The sequence below is a fragment of the Rhinopithecus bieti genome, unplaced genomic scaffold, assembly GCF_001698545.2.
Source record: "Rhinopithecus bieti isolate Rb0 unplaced genomic scaffold, ASM169854v2 scaffold_7967, whole genome shotgun sequence".
Lineage (NCBI taxonomy): Eukaryota > Metazoa > Chordata > Mammalia > Primates > Cercopithecidae > Rhinopithecus > Rhinopithecus bieti.
The window spans coordinates 501172-518901 of record NW_016806112.1 but is presented as its reverse complement, the minus strand read 5'-3'; the positions used below and the strand labels follow the sequence as shown (position 1 = coordinate 518901).

At 47.1% G+C, this 17730-nt stretch overlaps 1 protein-coding gene across 5 annotated transcripts in view; it reads left to right on the top strand.

The window, feature by feature from the left end:
• Positions 1-17730, top strand: part of MVB12B (multivesicular body subunit 12B) — a 185586-nt gene that overhangs the window by 96902 nt on the left and 70954 nt on the right. For 3 of the 5 annotated variants that reach the window (XM_017874744.1, XM_017874743.1, XM_017874745.1), the window contains exon 7: positions 2631-2725. In XM_017874744.1, coding sequence (XP_017730233.1) covers positions 2631-2725 — 95 coding nt within the window. Of the gene's footprint in view, positions 1-2630; positions 2770-6440; positions 6814-17730 lie in introns of those variants that run through there. The other 2 variants (XM_017874746.1, XR_001886135.1) reach the window with 2 other exon arrangements.

The following is a 17730-nucleotide window of genomic DNA, read 5'->3' as shown; positions in this document are numbered from 1 at the left end:
CTGCATCCTTGTTAGGTTGCGTGCATCTTTTTAGGGCTTTGGACGCTTAAAAATCTTAGTCTGGCAAAATGAAGCAAAATACTTTCCTGGGTCCTGGAAATTCCCTCACTGGTACAGTGAGTGCAGTTACAGCACCTAACCCTAGATCCTTTTGGTCACACACATAAGGCCCTGTGCTCAGAAGGGCCCCACCATGGGTTTAATGCTCTGCTGTTGCCGTCTTGAAATTCTTGATAGCATTTGAATAAGGGCCCCATGTTTTCAACACGCCCTGGGCCGCGCATAATGTGTAGCTGCTCTCATACCTGCCTCGAGAGGCGTTGTGAGGAGCCATAGGAGGATGTGTGACACCTGCATTCCCAGGGCTGGCACCTGGTGATGCTCTCAGCAGGGTCACCTGTCATCATTTCAGTTCTGCTCAACCACAACCACAGTCGATAATTCACTCTTCTGTTTGCTCAGCTTCATTGACTAAGTGCTGTGGTCAGAGACATTGATCAACTGCTGAAAACCCTTCTACAGCTGCTCCTCGCCCTCGCAGGGTTCCCAGGCCTGGCCAGCCTTCAGATTCATCGCTGGAGCTTGTTAAAAGTATATTTCTGGGCTGCACACAGCCAGGCCCATGGGATCGGACTCCCCAGGGTCAGGGCCTGTGAGTCTGTGTCGCAGCAAGTTCCCAGGTGACTGACACCTTCATTAATGCCATGACGGGAGTTTAGGAACCTCCATCCTAGGAGTTTGAACCCAAGCCTCTTGCAGTGGTGTTTGGCGCCCTTTCCATCTGGCCCTGCCTGCATTTCTAGCTCCGCTTCCGACGTGTGCCCTAACCCTATGGGGAAGTGCTGGCTCAATCTGACTCCCTGGTGGGTGCCTTTCCCTCCCGTAACACCCTGAGGGGTCCTGAAGCCCCATTCCCTTTAACAGAATATATTGTTCCTTCTTTTCATGTTTACCAGCACTCAGTTTTTCTTGTTCCCCGAGCACATGTCACGTTGCACCGTGATTTGTTTCTGCACCTTTATTCCCTGCAGCCTGAGCTGTGGGAGCTCACCTCTGTACCCTTAGTTAGCAGCAGTAACAAAGAATATTCAGGTTCCCTCCATGCAAGCCAGTGCACCCAGTGGACATGTTTACTGTGCATGTGTCTGCTGGTTCCCCAAAGCTCTGAGCATACAGTTGGTGCTTGGTTCAGCCTGGCTGGGCCGTGGCTGAGTGTCCGCCATGAGCTCTCACTCTGCGGCTGGCAGACCCAATGCCTTCACAGCCCTTGGTGCTCACCTTGCCCCTGGAAGGGTCCTTCTGCTTCCAGCTCAATCCTGGACCTGTGGGAAGATCCCCTCCCTGGAGAGCCTTTCCTCCCAGGAGTCTTTTTTTTTGAGACAGAGTTTTGCTCTGTTGCCCAGGCTTGAGTGCAATGGCATGATCTCAGCTCACTGCAAACTCTGCCTCACAGGTTCAAGTGATTCTCCTGCCTCAGCTTCCAGAGTAGCTGGGATTAGTAGAGACAAGGTTTCACCATGTTGGCCAGGCTGGTGTCAAACCCCCCCAACCTCAGGTGATCTCCCCGCCTCGGCCTCCCAGAGTGCTGGGATTACAGGCGTGAGCCTCCGCGCCCGGCCCTCCCAGGAGTGTTTATGCACAGCAGTCATTCTAGAAGGTCACACGTGTGGTGTGTGAAAAAGGCACCCAGTGATTGACGGCTTACTTTATGTGATAAGCATTCCCTCCACCAGTCTCTTCCTTTTCGGAAGTGTCGGGTGTGGCCACAGTTTAGGCTCTGAGCTATTGCAACACAGCCTCCAGTCATCCCACCAAGAGGTTTTGTTGTTGTTTATTCCCCCAGACCTGTTGGGTTTTAAATATTTTCCTATTCGTTTAATTTTTCTTTTCAGCATTCACTACAGGCAGCTGGTGACCATGCCAAATGGATTGTTTACTTTTGACTAAATGCTCACTTAGGCTGTGTGTTCTTTGTAAACTTTAATGGCTCACGCCTGAGCCATCAAAGACCGTGCTGTGTCTGTCTGGAAGGTGCTTTCCTGAGCACCTACTGTGTGCGCTGCCTAAGGGGGAACACACAGACATAGCAGTTGCGAGCGATGTGCCATTCTGATTTGCAGAGGTCATTAGTCTCCTGAACTCATATGGCAGTAATAATTCCCAACACCTTTATTTACAAAGGGCTTCATGTGCAGTGATCCTCGGCAGCCCTGCGGGGTAGGAATGGAAGCATTTGCATGGCTCCTGGAATAAACCAAGGCTGGTGTTCAGCGCCTGGGTGTTACGGTCCCGCTGGTGCATTTTGCCCAGTGGGCAGAGATCTGGATCAAACCGCCACCCCATAGAGTGTCTTGGGCCTGCTGTAAGGCTTGGGACATACTTTCTTCCTCTTGGATGTCCTTTCTAGTATGGAAAAAAAAGGTGGCTGTGATGTCTAGAAACTTCCAAATCCCTTGAGAGGACTTGAGCCCGGTGGAGGAGTCACGCTTGATTGAGAAGGAGGCGCTGGCCAGAGGCACCGTCTCTGCCCGCTGCTCTGTGCTGCATTTCAGCTGTTGATGGCATCAGTGCTTCCTGAGTCTTAAGGAATGCTCCTGTAACCTCCTTTCTCTCCTCCTTCTGTTCCTCAGGCACATCTCTCTAACACTTCCTGCCACCTTCCGAGGCAGGAACAGCACCCGGACGGACTACGAGTACCAGCACTCCAATTTGTATGCCATATCAGGTACGTCGGGCCACCGCTGCACTCCAATTTGTATGCCATATCAGGTACGTGGAGCCACTGTGCAGGCCAGCTACGGAGTCTGCGTCCCGGGCACCACCTCCTTCCACACGTTCTCTGCCTTCTCATGGGATCTGTCTGCCTTACCTCTCTTTTCTTCCCTGCAAGAGGCCTGTTCCCTGCAGGGACCAGGGCTTCCCTTTCCTTTGTGTCACCACGGAACTTAGAGAAGGGCCAAATACTCAGCGTGTTTTGAAACTAATGATGAAAAACAATGTGTGGATTTCACAGACTTGAAGGGAGGTTTCCAGAGAATACTCGCCACATTGTTCACCTGCCAGACCCCGGCAGGCTTCCCACGGGGCCTCGAGAGCAGCGCCGAGCTGAGCCCTGGTCGGCTCACCCTCCCATATCCAAGTCTGTCCTCACCTCTCATTTCTCACAGCCAGGTTTGTGGCCAGCGGGTACACTGGCAGTCTCCCCTCACACCCCTGGAGCATGAGTCTGTGGTTTCTGAACTCGGCCTTGAAATTGATAGTGTTACCTTGGCGGGAACTTCATCAGTCCTAGTTTTCCTTTTCACCTTCACCCAGGGAGGGGAAAACTTACAAGCCTTATTACAGAATTGAGATTCATTAGGTGCTTGGCAGCACAGGTGACTTGCTGAGAGCCAAGGAAACCCACAAACTCGCCTCCGATTATCCTGGGCCGCCAGTCAGGGGTGTTTGTATGTAAGGGGAAAGTGGCAAATCGGTGCCACTTACCAGCACACACCCTTAATGGTGAGTGACATTTTGAACACAGGAACATGGCATTCATTCATGTACCATAATGAATCGGTTATTTAAAAGGTAATCTTTTTTCTGAAAATTGCAACTACAGGTTACTAAATAGATGAAATAGAACAATGGCATAATTCTTGTCAGTATTAGTTTTTCTCGTTATGATCACTCCCTAATAGGTTTGGAAGTATAAGCAAAAGCCAGTTGTTCCATTTCTGGGTGACATTCCTGCTGGGAAGGGGAGGAACAGGGATGTTCTTAAGCCCCCGTCCCTGGCTCCACTCCAGGAGCCCGGCTCTCCAAGGGGAGAGCGAACGTGTTTGTCTAAGAACAGCATCTCCAGGGAGAATTTCTTTTGTGCTGTGGCTATTTCAGCAGAGTCGACAAGGAGCATAACAAGTGTGGAAAGATGACCTATTTTGTAGAAAAGCTGAATATTTCCCCAGATGCTTAGTGGCATAGAGGTGCAGAACAGGCCTGTGGAATCCAGCAGGGCGCCCCCATTCAGAATGCACACAAGGGAAGCTCCATCAAAACCGATGACTTTTTTCTGCAGCTCGCAAATCTTTTTCCAGCCACAGCGTTCAGCTACACCCACTTTACCTGTGTTCTCTGATGGCTTTCCCAGCTGTTGGCGTTTCTGCAGGAAAGAGCCACAGAGTGAAATCTCCTATGGTTTGGCAGGAACACTGCTGTCTGCCTCTGGACCGCTGCTTCCTCGCCCCGCAGCTTTGATGAGGTGTTGTCTGGGTTCATTTCAGCTGTTAGTTTAGCAATACCAAGGTAACAGCCTCAAGACACAGGGGAAGCCATTCAGAAACTTCCTGTTACATTTATGTAAGTGGCAGTCAATTGGATTTTATCTTCCAAACAGAGGTAGTTGAGGCTACAGCCCCCGGCAGCAGGCAGTTTCAGGCCTCCTCAGTGGCTGCAAGCACCAAATTGCTCTGCCAGGGTCTAGGACCGCTTTGTTGTGTTGCTGCCAGAAATACCCTGCAGGACCTGCTGGCTCCATAAGGCCTGCAAGCTCAGCACTGGGCAACTATGGTGCAACTGGGAAGCCTGCCCGCCCACCCACTGGCAGCCTGCCTGCGAGTCGTTCTGGCTAGGAGGGAGCAGAGACCACCCCCCTCACCCCCATATGAACAGTATTTGGCACTGAGTGGCCTATCTCAGTTTGGTATTGTGAAGTTAGGGTTTCCAATGGTTTCTTCCAAAAACAGTTAAGGCAAAGTGTGCCCCAGACCCTAGCCCTTGCCCAGTACTGATGCCTTGATAGCTGGAGTTCTGCTGATAATGAAATGAATCATCAAATCGTTCTGCCTCTGAACTGGCCCTGGCACAGGTTCACTGCAGACTTCAGGAGCTGAGCCTTTGGTGCAGACTCCTGGCGTGCTCTGTATCCCTCCTGAAGACATGCGATTACTGCTCCCTTGGTGTTCCGTCCCTTACTAAGATAAGTAGATTTCAAAACAGTGTAATTAGAAATTTGAAAAACAGCCCACTCTTAATGTGTATGTATGGTTGTTAAAGTATATTAACTTTTAAATGTTTGCTCAGTGGTATACCTGCTAGTAGATCCCTTTTCCTGTATCTTTCACTAAGACAGTTGCTCCCACCATGCCTGCTAAGGGTGAGACATGGCACATAGTTGCAAGAGACACCAGTGGAGACGATATGTAGTCCCATCCCTGGCACACAGCAGTGCTCATGATGTGGTCATGGAAGGAAGGAAGAGATGAAGGAAAGCACTTAGCCCCCTGTCTGCCTTGCACAGGAGTACCCTCCCAGACCCCTGGGCCAGGTAGTAGTCATCCTGATTTGCTGCTTGAATGCCTGCGGTGTCTGGGACCACCACCTCCTACCAGCCCACCCATCCCTATGAGATCCTTCCTCGTTAAGATGGGTTCTGTCTTCCTGTTCTTTCACATCCACCCAGCAATTTGAGATACTGCGCATTCTGCTGGCCAAAATCTGCCAGGTGTTCTACACAGTCCAGTCGTATCTCTGTCTTGCCCACAGAAGTGGGGCGAGGAGCTCTTTCTAACTCAGTGCTGAAATCCTGAGATGCTTGTGGCCCGCGCTCTGCTCTCTTGGACCCTAATCCAAACGGCCACGAAGCCAGCATCCATCCTCACACTTGTCCTAGCAGTATCTCCTAGAAAATACAGATGTGCAAAAATATTTATCCACAAGGATAAGCACCGCCACTTCTCAAAAATAATACTTCAAGACGGGTGAGGGGTGGATAGATCTTAAATGCCCCAAACAAAGACGAATGCTTAAATTACAAAACAACCATACAGTAGCCTTAACTTTTCAGCCATCCAGAAGTGATGACTTAGATTAAAAGATATATATGAATATTGTTAAGTGGAAAGAAAAACAGGTAACAAGTCAGAATGTGCAGTGTGATCTCATTTTAAAAATTACATCCAAGCTGGGAGTAGTGGTACATGCCTGTAGTCCCAGCTACTCGGGAGACTTAGGAGGGAAGATCCCTTGAGGCCAGGAGTTCGAGGCTGTAATGCGCCATTATGATGGCCTTTGGAAATAGCTGTGCACTCCTGCCTGGGGAACATGGATCTTGTCTCTTAAAAAAAATTAATTAATTTTTTAAAATTAACAAAAACTACATCTAAAGGTCTGGAAAGGTCCACACCTAAGTGTTTGTAGTGGTTTTCTTGGGACTTTCCTCTTTTTTTGGCCTCTTTGCAGTTACTCATTTTCCATAATAGCATGTGTTGCTTTTACAGTAAGAAAAAATATAGACCTGATGTGAGCGTGTCATGTTCTTGGTAAACCCTGCTGGCCTGCAGGATCACCATTTTCTCCTGAGCACTCACGAGCTGCCTCTGACTCATAATATGCTTTCAAAGTTTACTGCAGATCATTTCCAGACCACAGATCAATAATTTTCTTATTGTCCCTTTTAGGAAATATGATTTTTTTTCCGTGTTATCCAGTCCCCTGAAATCACCTGTGCACTCGAGTTCCTCAGAGATCACTGTCTGTAATTCCAGCACCATCCTTTACATCCTGCTGGCCCTCTGGATGTGGACTGGGCAGGCAAGCAGCGGGCTGCTCGAGCCACCTCCCTGCCTTCCTTGCTCTTCACGTTCCCCATCACTGTGTCACTCTGTAGGGTTTGAAGATGGTTTTCCCTAAAAAGATAAAATGATGGTCGCTTGGCTTGGCTCACTCTGTTATCCATCTGGGTTAGGGTCGGCAAACTAAAGCCCATGGCCCAATCCCATCCACGGCCTGTTTTGTGTGACCTGCAAACCAAGGATGGTTTTAATATTTTTAAATTGTTGGACAAAAATAAAAGAGTAATATTTAGGGACATGTGAAAATTATATGAAAAACTTTAATGTTTGTAAATAAAGTTTTATTGCAACACAGCCATGCCCAGTCCTTTACAAATGGTCCTTAGCTGCTTCACATTCCAATGGCAGAGTTAGGTGTGTGCAGCCAACACCGGATGGCCCACACATCCTAAATATTTACTCTCTGGCCCTTTACAGAAAACATTTGCCAACCCCCGGTTAGGGTCATCACTCCTAAGCCATGGGTGCTATGCATCCTCTTTCTCGCTCTAAACAAAATATTTAAAAACAATCTTTTTTGATGTTTCTTACCTTGCTGACTGTAGCTTTCCTGGTGCTGGTCTCACTGGTGTGACCCCTGTAGCTTTGTGCTTTTGGTTTTTTGAGCACGCTTTTAAGATCTTACGTCTTTGGAGAGCCCTCTTCCGAGTCATGTTGATTTCTCTAAGTTCTACTCCAATCCCACCCCTGGGGTTTCCTGGTCAGGACTCTTAGTGGCTGTTAGTTTTCTTAAGAACATCTTCTCTTTCCTGAAAAGTCTTCTATTTTAGTCCCAAATGGTGCCACCCTACCTTTTTTTTTCTTTGAATTTTTTACATGTTTAGATGTCTGCCCGTTCATTCATTTCTCTTTCATCTATTCTAGAAGGATTTAAGGTAGCTCCAAAAATACAGATGGCCAAATGAAAACGGAAGTGAGGAAACACAAGTGAATGGAAATAGGATAGAAAGTAGGTGTGGCTGTTTGCAGGGGATATCTAGATTAGGTTCTGAGGCAGAGGGCTGTCCCTTAGGGATAAGAGAGAAACAAGCTAGTTGCTTGGGAAGAATTGAACTATTCTCTTGAGCCCGAAGAGCTGTCCTTCCTCATAAACAGGCCCCGTGGGTCGGCGCTGACTCCTACGTGTGCATTCCTTGGAAAGCAGAATAAAATGAGCAAAAAAACCTCTGCCACCGAAATGAGTGCTTTTGTTTTCTTTATTTCTTTATTTCTTTAGTTCTGCACTTTCCCATATTACTGCCATATGAGTGTTAGTCCTACGGATACATATTAAAGCTAGTAGACATCTCAGAGGACACTGGACATGAATGAGAGAAATATAAATATTTATAAACCGGAGGCAGGGAAGGAGGGCTCCATAAAATGCTGTAAACAACATAGCAATTGCTTTTCAATAATTGTAACTGTAAGTTTGATAAGAATAGTGTATCTATATCTCTCTCCATGTATTGGGGAGACATCTACTTGTTTGAAATGAACCTAAAATGTCTGAAAGTTGAGTGAGATGTTTCTTAAGAATCTTGGCCGGGCGCGGTGGCTCAAGCCTGTAATCCCAGCACTTTGGGAGGCCGAGACGGGCGGATCACGAGGTCAGGAGATCGAGACCATCCTGGCTAACACGGTGAAACCTCGTCTCTGCTAAAAATACAAAAAAACTAGCCGGGCGACGTGGTGGGCGCCTGTAGTCCCAGCTACTCGGGAGGCTGAGGCAGGAGAATGGCCTAAATCCGGGAGGCGGAGCTTGCAGTGAGCTGAGATCCGGCCACTGCACTCCAGCCTGGGCGACAGAGCGAGACTCCGCCTCAAAAAAAAAAAAAAAAAAAAAGAAATGTTCTTGTGGTGGGCGTCAGGCACCTTATGGGGCTGGAGACCTCGGGGAATGTCAGGAAAGACAGATCTTCCCCAACCCCCTGCCCAAACCTGCTGCACACAGCTGCACCGGAGACTTCCTGTAAGGATAGGCGCCGCCAAGGAGAGCTCAATGCGGCTTTTCTAACCTAGGAAGGTTTTTTGTCTTATGGCAGGTTTTGCTTAACATACAGGGCACCATAGGATGGGAAACCATACCATACTATTCTCTTGTTGTATTTGTTGTTATAATCTGATTTCTATCTCCAAGTGCACAGTTTTTAACCAAAGAAAGCTTATTTTTCTCTTTTGAAAAAAACGACATAATAAAATTAAGCAAATACCTATTAAAACTGGCATATAATAAAACCAAAAAATCTCAAACACCCCATGAATGCAGGATGAGCCACAATGCAGAAACTCCGCAAAGCCACACAGTGTAGTGAGCTGTGGGGCTGGGATTGCTTTCCTCTTTAGGACCTAGACAGATTGGCTCACTGACATCTTCATTTATCCATCGGCATTAGGCTGACTATAAAAGTGAAGGGGGCACACAATTGTCCCAGGACGGAAGCCTTAACCTGGATCTGTCCGGGCAGACTGGGGTGTATTGGCCACTCTGCCTTCAGCTTTTTTTTTTTTTTTTCAGTTTTCTTTTGATTACTGAAAAAGCCAGCTTATTGCCCTCCACAGCTGTTCGCTTTTTAAAATACCAGCCCCCCTTTCAGGATGTTTGACACCAGGAAAGATGTTGTTGTGGTCAAGTCAGTGTCCATCATCTCGTCAGTTTGGGTCATGGCCCCTTGTACAGAGAGAAGGAGGATTTTATCTGTAACTCAGAACCGTGGGTGAGCCATGTAGCTCTGACATTGGAGTAGGAAAGCACAAAGCAATTAAAAATAATTAATGATTTCTGAATATCAGCCTTCTCCATGCAGTTTTAATCTAGTCCTCATTTAAATTGGAAGATGGACATTTAATTATCAGTATTATGAAATCCATGATTTATATATTTCATCCAATTGGATAAAATTTCTGCCGCCAGCTTTTCATCTTAGGATGAAAAAAATGTGTATCTTACAATGTGATCATTTAAAAACTCATCTACAGCATACCAAACAATTCCAAACATATTTTCCTTTCATTTGCAGTGATTACATGATTTCTGTCTCTCAATTAGGGAAAGAAAAACCCCAGAAAATTGAAAATAAATTTAATAATTTAATGATCAGAAAGCACTGCAGGGTTGGGAAAATGAAGGGTAAAAGACTCAAACAATAGGGTACTTGAGAAGCACTGTTCTCTCCTGTGTCAGGTGTGCTGACACAACTGTTTGGCATGTTGTAACGTTCATGGTTTGATGCTGCAGAGTTTGCATCCACATTCTGGGTGTGCCTGTGGTTCTCCTTTTCCCTGTGCTCAGGTGAGGGTGTGGGCTGAGTGAGTATGCTCCTGATAACCAGCAAGGAGGGAAAGGGCCGCTGTCTTCTGGTGCAAGCCCCTGAGTAGTGCTAGCCTCTGCTTTCACAGGTGTCCCTGTGGCCTTTGTCTTCAGTGGATATGTTCTCGTGGCTCGGGGTGGCATTACATTTCCAACCCCGGCTTCCCTGAGGTTCTTCGCTCCACGGAGGATTTTCATAATCCCCGACAACTGGCTCAATCGGTGGTGGGTGAGCGTATGGGAAGGTGGGCCGGGATCTGAGATAGGAACATCAGTTTGGCACAGCCACTGATACTAGCATATGGGAAAATTCCTGAATGAAGTGAAAAGGTATTTATAATAATTGTGCTTGAACCAAGTAGGAAAGAAGTCATTTTAAAGGCAGATACGTTTTTATCATCACCTGTAAGAACCATTTTCTCATCCCCTATAAGAACCTTTATCTATCCATCTCCTCTTGCCCTGACAACAAAATCAAGTATAAAGAAAAATAGAATAAGAAGAAGAAGAAACGAATGGGAATGGATGGGGAATTGATCACATGGTGTATTTGTATATCCTGATGTAAAAGGTGCGGCTGACAGGTGGCCAGGTTTGCTCTGTACACAACCATGTGTGTGCTGTCAGGCGCACGCACGCTGCCTTGTTTCGATTGATGAATTGCCTGCTTTCTTGATTAAACCTTCCGTCACTTAAGAAACAAAAAGCCTGTGTTTAGATGGCAGAGTGGGACATGTCAAAAAAATCTGTCTCCTTTACCTTTGTGCAGATGTTGGGCACAGACTGTAACATGTATTATTAAAATGAATGTGGCATTTACTGTGCATTATTCCTTTCCTGGGAGAAAGGACTGTAAATTATATGCTAATAATAAGCTTTAACCCTTTCGAAATGCAAAAGATTTAAGAGTGCAAATATTCATGTAGGCCTGGCTAATTGGATGTGCTTTTCTACATCCACCATGGTGGCTGTGTCACTGAAGTTAATGAACAGCGTGTGCAGGCAGACACACAGGGCACTTGGGGAACTCCTGCCTCCTGGAGGTTTTCTGTAGTGCAAGTGCCTCCTCTAGGACTTCACAGAGAGACAGACCCTGAGAATGCTGAGCTGGGCTCTGGGTCATCTGATTCCAGATGAAGTCCATGGTCAGGATCAGCTCCCCAGCAGGTCCTCTGGAGCTGAGTGTTAAGCGTGGTCCTCTCTTCGCACACTTGCATTCTCACTTATGGGGCGGGGCCTGGGCCTTCTGGGCTGCAGCCTGGCAGGTATCAGGCTTTGGTGCCCAGCCCTTACTTGACTGTCTTCCTTGACCAGGCTTTTCTGTAGCCTCAGCCCGGTTGTTCAGGTAGCCGACTCATCTCTCCAAATTGGGCCCCTTGCTCCTCAGATCACACCTTTGTGCGCTGCCACAGCCTGACTGCGTTCATTCAGACCTCAGACCTCACCTGCCTGGTGTTGGGGCTGTCAACAACCAGCCCCACTCGTGTCCCACCAGCCTGGGTCGCTCCCTGCGTCCTCCTTGCCTTTGTCTTGCGCTATGCTTGCCCTGCCACTCCAGCAGCTCAGATTTCACCACCTTCTCTTCTCTCTGTCCCTGGCTCTGGCTCTGAAGGCGGTTCCCAAGCTGCCTCTCCACCAGGCTTTTCTGATTCCCCTCCCGCTGCTGACGCTGTCTCCTGATTTACCCCACACTACTCCGTGTTGGAGAGTTTTCACCTGTGAGCACCTTGAGCGGGCAGAGACCATATTTAGAGAGGATGGAGGCGCCTCTCTCTCTCTTTTTTTTTTTTTTTTTAATTGAAGAGGTTGTAGTAAACAAAGGCAAAGACAAGAGCAAGATTGTTCACTCCATTCACTCATCAGTCACCGAGAGCTGCCCTGTCCTGTGCTCCTGAACTGACAGGGCATTTGGGGTTGGAAGCACAGGGTCAGAATCTTGACTCTGACACATACTGACCATCATACAGTGCTGCTGTGAGCAGTTGCCAAGGTTGTACACTGCACAGAATATGTGAATAGCATCCCCTAGAGCTGTACAAGGACCCTGCACAATGCTACTTTGGCCAATGCTAGTTTTCATACCTTTAAAACAATGCAGTAATGCCCGTTTCCTTCCCGGATTGTTGTGAAGACCTAGGCTATGTAAGAACATTTTATAAACCAGGAAGCAGTGTAGGAATGTCACTTCTCTCCATGTTCACCTCCCCTATGGGGATGTGATCTGAGAAAGAGCCCAAAGATTTGTTGAGAATTATCACATGGGACACGCTGGCTTGGGTCCAGCAAGGACTTCATCTTCTTAGCCCTGTGCTCCCTTATATAATTTTGATATATAAGATTACTTCTCAGAGTGCTCAGAGGAAATTTCTTCCTCAGTCCAGAGAAACTTGCAATAAAAGGCTCTCTGGCATGGCTCAGCTCAGTACCCCCTGGAAGCCGAGACATTCTGTCACGCATCACCACTTAGAAGTGGGCTATTTTCCGTGGCAAGCAGCCCACGATCTCTTTCTCAAGAAGGTGACAGAATGATGGCTTGGGGGCAGGAAGGAGAGAAGTGCTAGGCAGCGTGAGGCTGCGACTTCTATAAAATCTTCCAAGGTACCTTTGGTTTTTTGGAGGAAAAGTGCCTGGGGGGCTGATTTCTGCTCTAGGCTTTCATTTCTGCTTTTCCTGTGCCCCATGGGTAGGAAGAAGTTAAGACTTTTTCCAGTTAAGTCATCATGAAAAATAAAAATATTACTAGGTGACAGATACTTCAGTGCTCTTAAATAGGCAGCCACCTTCCCACTGTGCTTTCCTTCTCTTTTTGGTTTTTAAGCATGGCAGAGCTTAGGCGGCACTGGTTTAATGGGCCACATCCCGTTCTTAACTTGGAAAAGGCTTAAATCTGTGGTCGAGGCAGCCGAGGGCAGCTGGATGAAGCAGGGCGGGAGCCCAAACAGCTGGATGCAGGCCTGTCTCTCCCACCTACTGGCCGAGTGAGGCCAGCAGAGCACCCAGCCTTTCTGGATCTGAATTCCACGTCTCTCCATATCAGCAATTGCAGTAACAACATCGATCATTTGAACATAGCAATAGTCGGCTCATTCTTATAGGACGCTTCCTGTGCACCAGGCATTGTCTGGTGTCTAAGGTGGAGGTGGTAATGCCCACCTCCCGGGACTTAAAGCTATGTGGGAAGGAGCTTTGTATGTTCCGCAGCTCGAGATGCCCCAGGCCTCACAGTGGCCAGCAAATGTGCATTTACTGGCCCTGGACTTCACAGGCATTCTGTCCAAACGCTGCCTTGACTGTAACGTTCTTAAACACACGAACACAGAAAAACCAACTTTCTGACACCTTTCTCCCTGTATGTTTATCTTCTTTGTCTAGTTTTCAGCAGAAATATGCCCCATGTCCCCTGATAATTCCCTTCCTTAGAGACAGCATAATTATAGACCTGGCCAGAGAAATGCTGAAGACCAAGGGAACCCCCTTGAGCCCAGCCCTTCACCTGCTCTTAGCACTGCTTCAGAGATTTACTCTGGAGTGAATGAAGTAGTGTGGTGACCAGACACTCCTGCCTAGAGGCAGCATATACCAAATTAGCCTTTCGTTTCTTTCTCTACCTCTGTCTCTCTCAAAATAATAAATTCTCAGCTGAGAGGGAGAGTGATGAAGGCAGCTTCTTTCCTTGAAACACATTTAGGGAGCTAAAGTAGTTTTTGCTTTATTAAAATGGATTGAATTAATTAAATGAATTTACTGAATAATACCCAGGTTCCTCTTACTTACCCTGTGTAAGGTGTGTCATATGCACTTGCCATGCATTATGTTATTTAATCCCAACAAACCCTTACCAAGAAAACATTTTACAGATGGGGAAACTGAGGTCTTGAGAGCTTGTGATCAGCTCAAAGTTACAACCGTGGTATGTGGCAGGGCTGAGATTCAGACCCAGGTCTCTTTGACTGCAGACGCTGAGCTCGAAACCACGGTACCGAGGACGCTTCTTTAGTGCAGGTTGCGTGTGACCATTTCCCTCCCCTCATCAAACCGAAGGTTGGAAATGGCACACAGACCTGGAGTGAATCGTGCTAGGACTCACTTAGTGTACTGGGCCTCAGCACTGTTTATACTCTGACGTGGGCCCCTGGATGATCATCTCTGGGACCTCATCAGAGTGAGGCCTTTGACACTTGGCTGATGGCAATGCCGGATCCAAAGGACAAAAGGAATAGGGAGTGTGGCTCCCATCACTCTTGTTGGGCAAAACGGTGAAGGTGGGGAGCCCAGGGCCTCCTTAAAGTTAAGTGACCTTGGGCAAGGAACTGAACCCTTCTCTGCCTTTGTCTCCTTACCTGTAAAATGGGGGTGACGGTGACTTATGGTGAGGCTTAGAACCATGCCTGGGACACAGAAAGTGCTATTGATGTGTTGCTGTGATTGTCGGTATCCACAGCCCTGCCCTCCCAACCCCTTGTCAGATCCTTTCCCAGCCAGGAAAGGGGATATACCAGGTACTTCAAAGAACCTCTGCCTTCATAGTGGGGGCTGCACTGGCCTTGCTGCTGTAAACCTGTGTCTGGGGGAACCCTGGGCACTGGGATGTCTCTTTGTGGTGGTCTTCTCTTAGCCTATAGTGATGGTGGGCAGCCCAAGCCCATCGTTTCACTTATTGGGCCTGAACCCCGAGTTTTCTTCTCCCCTACTCTAGCTCTCCTGTTCCATGAGTCTCCGCACCCTGCCCATGGGCAGAGCTCTAGTTTGAACTCATAGTCACCTGTGTGCTGCCCTGCCTTTCCTGCTTGCAAGTTTCGTTCTCTAGACTGGGCCTTCTAAGAGCCATCCTCTCCTAAACCCAAGCCCAAGGTTACTGAGCCAGTACAGCCTGTAAGCATTTCCTGTGAGTGGTCCAGAATAACCCTCACCTGTGAGCCAGTCATTCCCAGCCCCAGCTTCCACTCCTGCCTGCTTCCAGCCCTCTGTGTCCCCCAGCTTCCAGCATTGCCGAGCTCCCTTGCTCAAGCATCTCTGAGTTAGGACAATAGTGGCAGGGCACTGGATTCCGGGTTGGGGTATGGGGTATTTAAACTCTCGATGGCCTGCTAAGGACGGACATAGGCGGTTGGGGAGCAGTTGGACAGTCGCACAAGCTTTGGTGATGAGATTTATCTTTCAACTCTTACACAGTATGAGGGTCCCCCTTTTGTGTCAGAACGAGTGCATGTAACTGTTGACATTAGGACAAAAGAAATTCTGATCTTTTTGAGAACAACGAAGCCACCTGTCTTGTTTGGATGGAGTACCTGAATCCATCCCCTGTCACACAGTTGGTGTTTGTGCCCCGAATACTGAATTGCTTTTTCCCTCTTTATTAATGGCCAGTGATGGTCCTAAATGCATTTATGTTTTAAAAAAAAAATCTTCAGTCCTGCAGCCTGGAGTTTGGATGGAATATATTTATCACCTATCCCAGAGAATGAGGCTCCTGAATCCCCAGATTTGTCTTACAATTGTCTCTAAGACAATGAATGATGCAGCACTCTCCTCCAAGGTTGAGATCCTTTGTTAGAGAGCAGTTCCTTACGCCTGACTTGTTTTATAGCATGAACGATCTCATGATCCACTGGCGAGGCAACATCCATAATTTTGAATGAGAGAGTAAAGCTTGCCTTGGTGGCCCTAAGCATTGCTTCTGGTGACACACTTAGAAGTCCTTAATCGCTTGCTACCTAGAGGCAATAAACGCACCTGTCTTTATGTTTCATTGACTGCATGTTTACCTGAAATATGCCCTGCGTAGCAAAACGCCAGTTTCACTCCTGTGAGAAGGTCCTTGGCTCATGAATTACACGGCCCTCACTCACCCCTATTTTGCCAAAGGTGGTTGTGCCTTTTGTAGGCCCAAGACGTAACTTCTTCGGCCAGGAAACCCCTTGGCTATTTATACTTCTTGTAAAACTCTGGCCATTTGCTTGGTTTCCAAGTTCTAAGAAAGGAGATCCACCTCTGGGCATCACGTGGAGTTCAGGGTTTGTTCTGGAGGGTGGGATGATGATGTCTCCTTCACTGGTGTGTGCCTGATGCCCAGCCCAGGGCCTGGTGTACAGGAGACGTTGCATGACACTCGATGTTTCATTAATTCTGAGAGGACCCGGGTCTTAGAACCAGCTCACCCTTTTGTTTCCACCCTTTCCAGCTACGTTACTTTATTCAGTTTATATAACAGTTCAATCTGTTTTCTCTTTTTTTGAAATTTTGAATTATATTTTCTCTTCTGAATTTGAGGATTAGAGATAATGTACATGAAATACCTAGTGCCTAGTACCAAGTGGGCACTCCAGAAACAGGAGCTGCTGTAACTGCCATACTGTTATTCCAGGGAATTGCCGCCTGTTATACCGGAAAGCACTGGTCTCATTCACCCTGCAGTGTGACCCCACCTAAAAGTCCAGCCGGGGATGGAGAGGGTGCAGCTGACAAAGAGAGCTCATGCATGGTGGGACCTGGCATGGCTCAGGGAACCTTTTGGCGTAATAGAAGGCAAACCCTCCCTTCTGGTTCAGAAATATGTAATTGCTGGAGATGTTATCTTGCTACTGGGTAAAATGATTTTAAAGAGAGAACTTCTCAACATTTAAATCAGCCTCAATTTTCCGTGTTCCTTTTCATCAAGTCAGCTCTGGTTTGAGAGGGATAATATCAGCACTCAACCCTTTAAATTATTTTCCTTCTTTCCCTTTCTTTTTCTTTCTCTTTGGCCTTGGCTCCTTCCTTTCCAACCACTCCCCTCCCAGAACCTCTTATTTTAGCCAAAAAAAAAAAAAAAAAGTTTCTTTCCTTGCTCCAGAATCACACCACCCACCGAGCACATCATCTGGAAGTCCCCTGTCCCCAAGCTCACTTGCTGCCAGGCCGGTGGCCCTCAGAGGCTCGAAGGCCACAGGGGCACACCGTCTTTTCTCAGGGCTGGAGAGAGTAGATTAGACAACATCCTCAGATGTCCCGTCTCATGGCAGGTCACTGCCACCGTAAAGGGTATGGCTGTAGATGCTGGGGGACTGCTGCTTTCTTCAGGCTACATTTTCTAAAAGATATCATGCCTTTTCCTTGGATTTAATGAGGACAGACATTTTAATCAGAGGTTAGTCATTTATTTTGCAAACTATTGTTTTGATTCATCATTTTGCAGATAATTAAATGGTTCAGTTGGCACAGTATGTCTACTTTATTAAAACAGGTAATTTTGGGGAAAAAAAGAGATGCTGTTTTTTGGATCACTGCACAAGAATGGCTTTTATCTTCATCTTTGAGCACAGTTTCTGGTTATTTTGCCAGGAGGCTGTCTTGTGTTCAGGCGTTGGGTGTCCTTTCTGGTCTGGAGGGGCTTGCCCTTTGGTGATTGGGATGTTAGCAGATACGCCCTTTGAAATGGGAAAAATGGGAACTGAAGAGTAAATTCTGTGCAGCCACCTTTTAGGAACACTCTTAGGTTTTAATTGGATTGGGAAAAAGAACCTACAAGTTATGAACTTTGCAGAGCAGCAGTTCTTATGCTAAAAACAGATTAATTGTAGCCCTCACAGTGGGTGGAGTTTCAAAGTCAATTACTGCTTGTCCTATTATAATTTACACACATAGGATTTGAAAAAGTCTGCCACTTAGTATAAAAGTGAAAAGGTTACGTGTACTAGTTTGAGTATACCTATGCCTCTTCATTTGTAAATGCCTCTTCATTTGTAAATGCTTCAGCTACACGTATGTGTATGGATATGCAACTCGTAGCTGTGGAACTATAACTACATCTGTGGGCAAGATTCCTTATGAAGAGGAACCTTTAAGGTC